Genomic DNA, 11,170 nt, shown 5'->3' on the forward strand with positions numbered 1-11,170 from the left:
GAGCATTTGAGTTTGTTCCCTGCCCTTCGCACAGGGTTCTAGACGGGCACAGAAGAGGTAAAGCCCGTGGGCCGAAGTCACACAACCCACTTGCACTTCGTTGCAGAGGCCCCGGTGTTGTCATACCCCGTCCTAGCTGAGAGGCTGTCTCTGCATGGGAGCATACAGGCCCGTGAGGGCTGTCCTTTCCCCTGGAGCCACCCTCCCCTCCCCACTGTGTGGCTCTTTGTAAAAGGTGTGCAGAGCCCAGGTCTCTACCATCAGACATCTGGTGTAAAACTCGTCTGTCGTTTGAGACTGAAGTGGGTGCCATTTCCCCCAACAAGAATTGGATGGGTGATGTCCCTTCCCATCAGAGCACCTGCACTTCCACCTCTGCCGGTGTTTCTTGGTGTCACCTATGCCATAAGCTGTGACTGTCACGGTGTCTTCTGCCCAAGGGGCTGGTGGCAGAGGGGTCATACGACTCAACTGGTCTCATTTCTATTGCAGCAAAGGAAAGGCGGGCCCACCAGGCTAACACTGCCCTCCAAGTCCACTGTAAGTCAGTTTTTGTCTCTGTGGGGGTGGGGTGGGGTAGGGCGGGGCAAGATGGGTGGAGCAGGGAAGTGAACTGTCCAGATGCTGGGGTGAGAGATGGCCAGGAGTGGGGAGAAGGTATGACTATGGGACCGGGAGACGGGCCAGCTCCTCTAGGAGGTAATTGGGCCAAAGAGGAAGAGATGGAAACCAAGCAGAATGAAGATATTATGCCAAAGCTTGTCTTTGATATTGAGGCTGGGGTGGCAGCTCATGGGTTGAGCCCCTGTTTAGCATGAGTGGAGGCTCCGGGTTCAGTCTTCAGCCCCTCAAAAAAGACAAAAGATTGCTGGTGACATCGGCAGTGTTACCGAGGGGTTGCTAGTAACCATGGTAACAATAGCTACTAAGCACTGGACTGTTAGTTTGCTTGACTTTTACTACCCTATGAGATCTGCACACCGTTTTCCCATTTTCTGAGGTCTTTTGGGAATCTAATTTCCTGCTACCTCACTCTCCTCAAGGCATGGCTTCCTGCTCATGGACCAGGAAGCCTGCCCAGGCTCCAGCCACTGTGGCTCCTTCCCAGCCAGCAAGGAAGGAGGAAGTGACAGGGAACAGCCCGCCCTTCCCTTAGAGATTCTTCTTAGAAGTTCCATGTGCATCTCATTCTCCATATTCAGCACCTGGCCATAATTAGCTGCAGAAGAGGCTGGGAAGTTAGCTGTAACTCAGGGCACAGCTAAAGGTCAAAATAAAGACCCTCAGTCCAGGGTCTGCGGCACGGGTGGCTCTCTGCTGACTTCGGACTGAGGGCAGCAACCAGCTCTTCACATGGAAACTCCACAGGAGCTGCTGGCCATGGGGTGTGCATGCCTCTGCATTTGCACGCGCGCGCACACACGTGCACACACACACACACACGCAGGCACACCACGCATGTGAACGTGCACGCTCTGCTTGGAAGGGTGCTGGCCTTGGTTGCAGCCCAGCCGTGACTCAAGCTATGAGTCACACCACAAGGCTGAGCCACCACCTTTGAGCTCCTGGGGACACAAAGACCTCGGTGTGGTCAGAGAACCCGTGTCGGCTGCAGACGAGGCTGGGGGGAGTGGGCGTGAGGCCTCCCTGGTAAATGCCCCAGCCTGCCCTGAGCATCATGCCCACCCACTGCAGGACGCGGACCTGGCCCGCCTGCTGAGCTCTGGCTCCTTTGGAAACCTGGAGAACCTCAGCTTGGCCTTCACCAACGTCACCAGTGCCTGCGCCGAGCACCTCATCAAACTGCCTTCCCTCAAGCAGCTCAATCTGTGGTCCACGCAGGTGCCGCCCCGCCCACACCCCGTGCCCTGTCCTCCCCCTCACCTCCCATGCCCAGAGCTCATGGGCCTAGCCACTTACTCTGCATGCGTGACCCTAACCCATTCCCCGAGACAGGAGGAAGTTGGAGTTCCCATGCCACTTGGCAGCCCATTTCCCAATTGGGAACACTGCACAGGCTCCTGAGTTGGAAGATACGGGGCTGAGAGTTCACCTTAGGCCTCTCCAGCCTGACAGGGAGGAGGGATACATGAGTATTCTCTTGGAGCCTGCTGGATCCCAGCATGGTACCACTGGCCTAGCCCTATGGGATACACAGGCTCCTCCATCTCTTGGAAGGGCCACCTGAGCGCTGCTTTCAGGTTTCAGAGCCTAAGTTCAGACTCTGATAGAGGCCCTTGCCTGGCCTGTGTCCTGGTGAGAAGCTAGATCTGAACTCAGGACCGAGGGCTGTGTGCTGAAAAGAGGGCATGGCCTCATAGATAGATCCCACCCCCTCCCACTCCTGCCCAGCCTTAGGGTCCCCTCCCCTGGGCCTGCAGAGGCTAAGAACCCGTGTGCCCCACAGTTTGGAGACGCCGGCCTGCGGCTCCTGTCGGAACACCTCACTATGCTCCAGGTGCTGAACCTGTGTGAGACCCCAGTCACCGACGCCGGCCTGCTGGCCCTCAGCTGTGAGTACCCAGTCTGCGGCAGGTGGGCTGACCCCCCCACCCCCCCTGCTGCGCACCCTGAGAAGGAAGCAGGTGGTTCATTATTAACCAGTTTGTAGCAGACCCGTTGCATGTTGGCACAGGCAAGGTGCTGGGAACAAGCAGAGGGGTGTCCCTGCCCTCGGGGAACTAGCCATCTAGAGGAAACAGGGACGTTTGTGAGACTAGCCTGTGCCTTCCGTCCAGCCACCAAAACCCACCATTGTCACTGGTGTCCCAGCCAGCAGCTCCAGCCTTGCTAGCTGCTCAGAAACGCACCCCTGTGCCCCTGGGTCCCCAGGCATTCCTGGGCCTGTCCAGCTTGAGAGGCCTGGGACAGGGTCTAGGATACTGGTTCCATACAGCTCTGCTCAAGGGGGCTGTGAGCCTGGGAATCCACATGTGCCGTTTTCTAACTTGCTTCCTTAGACAAGAAGCCTTGTGACTCAGTGGTAGAATGGCCAAGCAGGCTTCTGGGAGGTGGCAGAGGGAGTGTAACCGTAGATCACAGAAGTGGCTGTGACAGTCCTACAGTTCTGGATGGTGGGAGCTCTGAGACGGGGAACATGAGTGACATTTGAGCCGTTCCCTGCAGGATATTCCTACAGGAAACACATGAGTGTGTGTGTGTGTGTGTGTGTTTGTGCACGCGCACGCGTGAGGTCTAATTAACAGTGCAGAAGCCCCATTGGTCTGTCGTGTCACGCCCCCACCCCACCCCAGCATCTCAGTATAAGCCTTTGGATGTGTCTCCAGCAAACACCTGCATGGTCCAACATGAACCCCAACTTGATGTTGGCTCTTGAGACCAACAGTGAGAGACGTGGGTCAGCAATGCCAGGCAGGGAGTATTCAGGATCCCCAGGGCAAGTCTGACGCTGAAGGGGAGAGAAGGTCAGAGGTCGGGGACCAAGAAAAGGCCCAGCTCTGACCCCCAGAGCTTAAAATAGACAGCCCTGGTGGTCATGACAGCTGAACCCATAACCATAGCGGCTCCTTCCCCATCCACACTGAGAGCGGCCTGCAGCTTGAGTGTCCCCAACCTGCCGTAGCTTTTTTCATGTGGCCTCATTGCCTGTCTCTCTTTACCCAGCCATGAAGAGTCTTTGCAGTTTAAATATGAACAGCACCAAGCTCTCGGCTGACACCTACGAGGATCTGAAGGTAAGTCCTCCCTGCTGGGTCTCTCCTTCCCTTCCTGACCATCCCCTCCCTTTCGGGCTATCTCACCCCGATTCTGGCCACCCCTCCCCCACTGGCCACCCTTAGAGAAGCTTCTCCATCACAAGGGCTGGTGCAGAAGCAAATAAAGATGGATAGGGGTGAGGGCAGTGACAAAGGAAGCCGGCCAGGGCTCTGTCCCTTCCAAGAAGAGGCCACAGATGTTGAATCCGAAGGATAAGAAGCCTGGGGTGTCCAGGGTGACAGGGAGGCCCTGGCCATAGCGAGCACAACAGGAGTGTGACGGACAAGGAGGACCGTAGAAATCCTCATTGGGTCACAGAAAGACTGGATCTTTTTTTCCCCCAGAATACCCCTGGGGTTCTCAGTGAGGTGCCAAATTCTACTTTTGAAAACCTAGCTGTTGTTTGGGAGATGACTTGTGGGAGCAGCAGCCAGGGCAGACACAGGTCATGTGTTCTCTAGGCTGTTACAGGCTGCCAGGACTGGGCCTGGTAACTGAGTAGGGAGGGGAGGAGGCCCTGCATGTGGCAGCTGGGACATTTCATCCATCGGAACACTTAGGGAGGTGGAGGCAGGGCCTTCAGCACATCCAGCTTTGGGTCTCAGAGACACCCCCACATCCTAGAAGCCACTGCCAGAGAGCCCTCTAGAACCCTTGGTCAGGACCCTCCTTTGCCAGGGTCTCCTGGTGGCCCTCTGACCGCTATCAGTCACTCTCTTTGACCTTCCCAGCCACAGCTGGGCTTGCTCTTTGATTCAGGCATGGATGTAGTAACACCTGCCACGCCCAGGCAGGGAACGAAGGCCAGACAGTGGCTGCCATGATGTGTGATCAGAGAGGTCATGATTCCCAGGAGGCACAGAACTTAGGAGTCACAGCGGGAGGGCATTCAGTGGGAGAGGTAAGAGTGAAACTGTGGAGCCAGACACAACTCAGGGTGCCTCTGCCGGCCAGTGTTCTCAGCACTGGGTCAGACTTGAAAGAAGTGTGGCCAGCAGGACTTGCACCTGCTAGTTCCATCTGTGCATTTACACACGCGCGCGCGCGCGCACACACACACACATGCTGCCCATGGCACAGGCACAGCGGTCAGAGGACAGCTATGTGCAGTCAGTTCTCTCCTTTCTCCTTTACATGAGCTCCAGGGATCAAATTCAGGGTCTCTAGATTTGTCCAACAAGCACCTTTACCTGCTGACCCCTCTGCCCAGCCCCTTAACTATTTTTTTACACTCTAGAGCGTCATGGTTCCAACTCAGTGATACCAATTTTTGACCAACCTCCCTCTTTCCTCTGCTGGGGCATCTGGGAACTGCCTGACTTTTGAAGAAAGATGTTTGTGCTAAATGACAGGCAAACCCACATGGTTCAGTAGGCAGTCTGGCCCAGCCCTCCTGTTTTGTTTTTTTGGTGGTTTTGTTTTGTTTTGCTTTGTTTTCCAAAAGAACCTAGACATCTGTATTTTTCTGCACAGCCTCCTAGACTGGCAAGCGTGACTTGAAGATATTTCCCAGCTTTGTACTGGTGACCACAGGCCCTAGCTTGCAGCTTCTGTCTGGGCAGGCGAAACCATTGAAGATTGTTGGGCATAGGACAGGGCAATAAGCAGGCCACCTTTGTCTCTGTGTGTCCTGGCGTGCATGAAAGCGTGTGTGTGTGTTATTAAATAGGGCTGGTGGGCGTAAGGGATGTTGGGAAGGCAGGAAGTAAAGGCAGGACACCATTAATGAGACAGATGCCTCTGTAAGTGAAGGAAAAGCCAGCTGTTGAGAGACTAATCTGCCAGCAGGAACAGAGGGCAGGGACTGAGAAGAGTCTTGCAAGTGGATTGGACTGCGGATGGGCTCAGTGGCTAGAACGCTTGTCTGGTGAGCACTGTGTGCCCCATGCCCAGGTCCATATAGAACGGATGAGGTAGTCCATGCTTGTAATTGCGTCACTTGGAGCTGAAGGCAGAAGAATTAGAAGTAGGAGGTCATTTGCTTCGTAGCTGTTTGAGGCCAGCCTGGACTGCGTGAGGCTCTGTCTCAAATAAATAAATGTAATAAAAGTATCAGGTGGGACCATATTTTTGTTTAAGAACAGAGGATCCCAAGACGAAGAGTCCAGGCCAGCTTCTGTTGCTGCCTTGGGACCTTATCCACTCTGCCCAATCTCATTTAACAATGGGAAGGGACTTAGGAATATATAGTCTATTACAGGGCTTTCCTTGAATGTCAGGGTTAATCCTTAACGCCACTTGGGAGCCAAGGGCGGGACTCAGTGTGGCTACAGTCATGAGACAGCAACCCTCAGGACTCCAGATATGCAGCAAAGTCTCTCAGCAACTGTGATTCCACGGGGCTGTGGTTTCTGCAGCTACTGCCTAATGTCTCTGAGGCCACATGTCCTGTGCTGTGTTTAAGGTCACCAGCCCCTTCCAGAGCCTTGAGAGCCCACAGCCTCACAATGGAGAGGGTGTAGGTGGTAAGAGACCCACACACACTCCAGCCCCCCCCCCCCCCAGGATCAGGCTGTCTACCCTATGGTTGGTATTTGACGAGGTACCTTCTTATCACCCACAGGCCAAACTTCCTAATCTGAAGGAGGTGGATGTCCGCTACACCGAAGCCTGGTGAAGCCCCTGTGTGCATGGATGGTGTCGCACAAAAACAAAACAAAACAAAAAAAAAACGACTCTTGACTAATAGCTGTAGAGCAGTGGGTCCTGGGATGGCCCCAGCAACTGGCTGTGGGTTAGATGGGGGAGTCTTGGGGGGCGGAGGGGGGGAGGGGTGGGGGATCCTCAGCACGCCCAGCCCCCGCCTAATTCTTAGAGCTTCATATCGGAACCTTAGACCTTGATCAAAAGCAGCCTTGGTGGCAACAAGAAGAAGAACAGCGGGTAGGGAGGGCAGGGGAGAGGCGGGCGGGGATCCCCGTGTGGGTTTTCTTTGCCTTTGTTGTGTGATGCCTTGTGTGGGGGCATTCATCCAGCCTGATGCCATCGACTCTGGCCAGAAGGAGGATGCTTGTTTCTTCCGGGAGGTGCACCGAGTCGAGATCTCGCCCCTGACTTTGGGACAGGAATTCTCAGTCATTGTCACCCCCATCGTCCTGTGTCCCCACCATCGCTATGCAAAGTGGTTCTTGTTGTACATAAGATTTAAATAACGCACCTATTTAAGAAATGTTGACAAATTGCGGGTCTGGGACCCGCTCTTATTTATGAAGTCTTTGCCCAGCCCTCCCTCCCCACCTGCCCCCTGGCGTGTAGTACTGTCTGGACCAGTCAGCTGTCGGGTTAGTGCTTAGTGGTGTTTTGGTTTTGGTTTTTAAAGGAAACAAACAGACAAACAAAAAGCAACAGAGAGAGAGAAAAAAAAAAACCTTTGGAAAATTAATTGCTTTTTTTCTTAAAGGACTCTGTATGCCAGTGCTCTCCCCGTCAGTCAGTCAGTCTGCCCACTTGCTACTCTGTATTATTTCCAGATGTTTCCAGCTTCCTCGTGGGTGGGGGGTTCAACCTGGGGGAGGAGGAGGAAGGAGGTAGGGTCTCCATATTGTAGCTCACTCCTCCCCTCCGCTGCTTCTGTAAATCTGGAAGGGTCCTGGCCTTTCCTCCCTTTATACTCATAGAAGTGTTGGTCCTCCAAGGTCCTGCTGCCGTCCCCACCCGTCTTTAGCTGTCCCTGGCCCCTACTGAGACTCGCGACCTGTGGCCTCCCCACCCTGTGGCTCCCTCACGCATGCCCCACTCCCTCCTCTTTGCATGGTCTCTTGGGAGAGAAGAGCCCGACCCGACTGTCCACGCCTCTCCACTAGCGTGCGCGCGCGCGCAATCACTGCGGCACCCCCTCACCCATGCGCCCCGAGGCAGACCAACCTCATTTCTTTTTCAAACAGTTGGCTTTTCTTACCAAGCCCTCACTGTACAGAACAGCCCCCCTTTGACAATTCTTTTGGGGTCCCCTCTCTTCCCTTTTTCTGTTCGTTTAGCACAAGTATTTCCCCTCCCTGGCACCTCCAAACCAAACCCACCAGTCGATGTTAATTGTTTTATATCTATTTAATCTTATTCGATGGAAACCATGCTTCGGTTGTTTTATACTTTGCCAGGTAGACTTTATTACCCCCCCCCAACGATGCCCTCATTTTTTTAAAAAAGGAAAAAAAAAACCACACACAAAAAAAAGAAAAACAGAGACTTTGGGTTTCAGTCTCAGTCTTAATTCCCTTTCCGTGGCAGGTTTTCTTTTGTGCGTGTGCCTGTGTGTGCGTGGAGTGAGTTCTGTTTTGTGTTTGTTTCTCTGTTGGTTTCTGTTGTTGCTTTCTTCCCCAACTCCAACCCCGGTTCCGTACTTCACAGCACCCTGGTGCAGAGAGAAACAGAAGCAGAAAAATAAAAATAATAATAAAAAAAAAAAACCAAAAGGGAAAAAAAAAAGGAAAAAAATTTTAAAAAGTTTAAAAAAAAAAAGAAGAAGAAGAACTAAGACATCCCACCCCATCCCCTGCACTGTTGCTTTTCTTGATGGTTAATAATAAATACTGTCACGTAGCTGTGTACAAAGAGATGTGAAATACTTTCAGGCAAAAATAAACTGTAAGTGACTCATCAAAGGCTGGCCTTGCTCTGTAGTTGGGGGAGGGGATGGAGACGGAAATGGGGAAAAGCCCCATTCAAGGGCCGGGACACACCTGAAGACTAGCTTCTCACTCTGGGGCCTTGACCATAGGGCCTGAGTCTGTCACCCATTGTGAGGTCTGACAAACAGAGTCCCTGGCCATTGCCTACCAGTAGCTCTCTCAGCCATTGTAACAACCAGCCCTACCACGACACTTTGCCGGGACAACGTCACTACCCTCTGTAAAATCCTATTTGAAACACCCAAGCCCCTGCCACTCTCCCGAGGGTCCTAGTAGGCTGGAGTCCAGCCCTTGGCCATCCCTTGCTTCTTCCCAGGGGTGTCTCCAAGAAGCAAGTTCAATTTGTCTGAAAAGAGACGAGATTTGCCAAGCATGGTGGCACATCCCCCTAATCCCGGCGCTTGAAGCAAAAGCAGGAAGATATCTGGAGTTCAAGGCTAGTGTAGGCCACTTAGATCCAGGCCAGCCTAAGCTGTGTGGTGAGAACGTGTGTCCAAACTAAAAAGAGCGAGGCGGGGGGGGGGGGGGGAGCTTAGCAGGTAACAGGCTTGGTAAGTAAACAATGTGTGGACCTGAGCCCGGATCCCCAGCACCTGCATACAGAGCCACGCACAGGGGCATGCTTGCACTTAAAACCCCTGTGCTTAGCGGGGCGATGGTGGCGCACGCCTTTAATCCCAGCACTCGGGAGGCAGAGGTAGGCGGATGTCTGTGAGTTGGAGACCAGCCTGATCTACAGAGCTAATTCCAGGACAGGCTCCAAAGCCACAGAGAAACCCTGTCTGGAAAAACCAAAAAAAAAAAAAAAAAAAAAACCCAACAACAACAACAAAAGACCCTGTGCTTGGCTGAACAGGTTGGTCAGCATAGCTGAGCCAGTAAATTCCGGATTCAGCGGAAGATCCTGTATCAAAACTCTAAAGTGGGGAATGAGTGAGGAAGACAAGATGTCTTCTACACAAACACCTGCACCACAGAGAGTTTCCACCATCTCTCAAGCTGTTGTGGATGTCCCCACTGCCCTGAGTTAGTCTGATGTGTGCTATGTATGTGTCCCGGTCCCTCTGTCCACCCAGACAACCTGATCCTCCACCTGACAGCCCTTGTCACCCGAGGCCTAACTCTAAGACTGCTCTGCACACCCCTTCCTCTCCTGGGTTTTTCCACTGGCCTGTGTGTAGAAAGGCCAGGGACCAGCTCCCCGGCTGAGGCCACACCAGTCGGTATGGTGTGGTGAAGCCGAAGTTTGGGCTTCCATGGAGCAGGACAGGCCTCACTAAGGGGACACAGTCAAAAGGGGTACTCTCAAAAACTGGATTGCCTCATCGTCCCCATAACCAACCTCGGGCACACTGGATGCTGGTGTGTGACATTTCATGTGATCTCAGGCCTAGGCTGGGCGAGAGGAGCCCTTTGGAGGTGCTAAAGAACTTAGTGGCACAGGTAGGTGACAGTCACAGCATACACTGCTCCACTAAGGGAGTGGCCAGTCATGTTAGGATTGGGACCAGGTGAGGTGGAGGGCGCCCTCCAGGGCAGTCTAAGAAGCGCCTCCCAAGAGAGCTGTGTCGTCACCAGGTTCCTGTGCTGCCTGGCTATGCTGGAAGAGCTGTCAGTCAGCTGGTTCTCAGAGTCGGTGGGAGGGGCTGCTAAGAAAACTTGGCCTCAGCAGGTGGAAGCAGAGTGGACCAGCTGCTTTTGCAGGCCTGTCTGCACAAACTAAACAGATAAGCACTCTGTAGCCAGCAGCTGTGTCCCTAGACATCTTTAGAACTGAACTCACACATCCAGCCCACCAGCAAGGTTTTATAGTGCGTGACTTAAAGGAAAACAGGCCCACCGATGGTAAACACTGTGGGGCAGATATACGACTGGACCGCTCAAATGTCTGGGTCACTCCAGGAATACACACAATGGCGTATTCACGTGCACGGCAAGAAATAGCACCGGATACAATGACAGATAACTGGGCCGGGGCGGGGGGGGGGGGGGGACCAAGTGAAAGGAGTCAGGCGCACAGGAATGGCTCGCCTCTAGAAAGTTCTTGAGCAGGTGCAAACCCTCAGCAATGACAGAAATCTCCATGGTGCTATCTGGGAGTGGCTTGTTACTGACGTGGATAGGACGGGAAGGGATCTGAGCGCTCCACAGCTTGGTCTGTGGTGATCCGGTAGCTAGATACTCGTGATGCTCTCCTCTGCAAATGAGAGCCGTGTGACACATCACACAACAACTCTTGAAGATTTGCATCAGAGGGAAGCAGCCCACATAGCTCCAAACCAGGGCTAGGGGTGTCGCTCGATAATAAAGCACTTGCCTAGGGTGTAAGAGGCCCATATAGACTGGAATATTATTTGCTCATAAAAAGGAAAGAAGGGGGCCAGCAAGGTGGCTTAGCAGGCTAAAGTGTTTGCTGCCAAGCCTGATGATCTGAGTTCTCTCCCTGGAACCCACATGGTGGATAGAGAGAAACAACTCCCACAAGTTGTCCTCTGACCGCTACCCATGTGCCTTGGCATATGCACACACACACACACACACACACACACACACAAATTGTTTACAGAAAAGAAAAGAAATAATGATATATCCTATGATATGAATATACGTCAAAACATAGCACTGAGGAAAAGCGGCCAGACATGAAAGGCCAGGCCTGCTTCTCGGCACGTCCAGACTACTGGAAAGCCAACTGATGTTTGTCAGGGCTGGGGTGGGTGGACTGGCTACCCATGGGTACGGGGGGTTCCTCTTGGGGTTAACAGGGAGAGAGAGAGAGAGAGAGAGAGAGAGAGAGAGAGAGAGAGAGAGAGAGAGAGAGGGAG

The 11,170-nt window shown here is 53.3% G+C and overlaps 1 protein-coding gene across 2 annotated transcripts in view; it reads left to right on the forward strand.

Annotated features, from left to right (window-relative positions):
- Cmip (c-Maf inducing protein) overlaps positions 1-8,187 on the forward strand; it is a 194,947-nt gene extending 186,760 nt beyond the window's left edge. For both annotated transcript variants that reach the window (XM_075977419.1, XM_075977420.1), the window contains 5 exons: positions 493-540; positions 1,696-1,842; positions 2,408-2,513; positions 3,625-3,695; positions 6,281-8,187. In XM_075977419.1, the coding sequence (XP_075833534.1) occupies positions 493-540; positions 1,696-1,842; positions 2,408-2,513; positions 3,625-3,695; positions 6,281-6,334 (426 nt within the window). In that variant the 3' untranslated portion in view covers positions 6,335-8,187. The remainder of the gene's footprint in view (positions 1-492; positions 541-1,695; positions 1,843-2,407; positions 2,514-3,624; positions 3,696-6,280) is intronic.
- The last annotated feature ends 2,983 nt before the right edge of the window (positions 8,188-11,170 follow it).

This window comes from Microtus pennsylvanicus, chromosome 6 (genome assembly GCF_037038515.1).
Source record: "Microtus pennsylvanicus isolate mMicPen1 chromosome 6, mMicPen1.hap1, whole genome shotgun sequence".
In the NCBI taxonomy this organism is placed as follows: Eukaryota; Metazoa; Chordata; class Mammalia; order Rodentia; family Cricetidae; genus Microtus; species Microtus pennsylvanicus.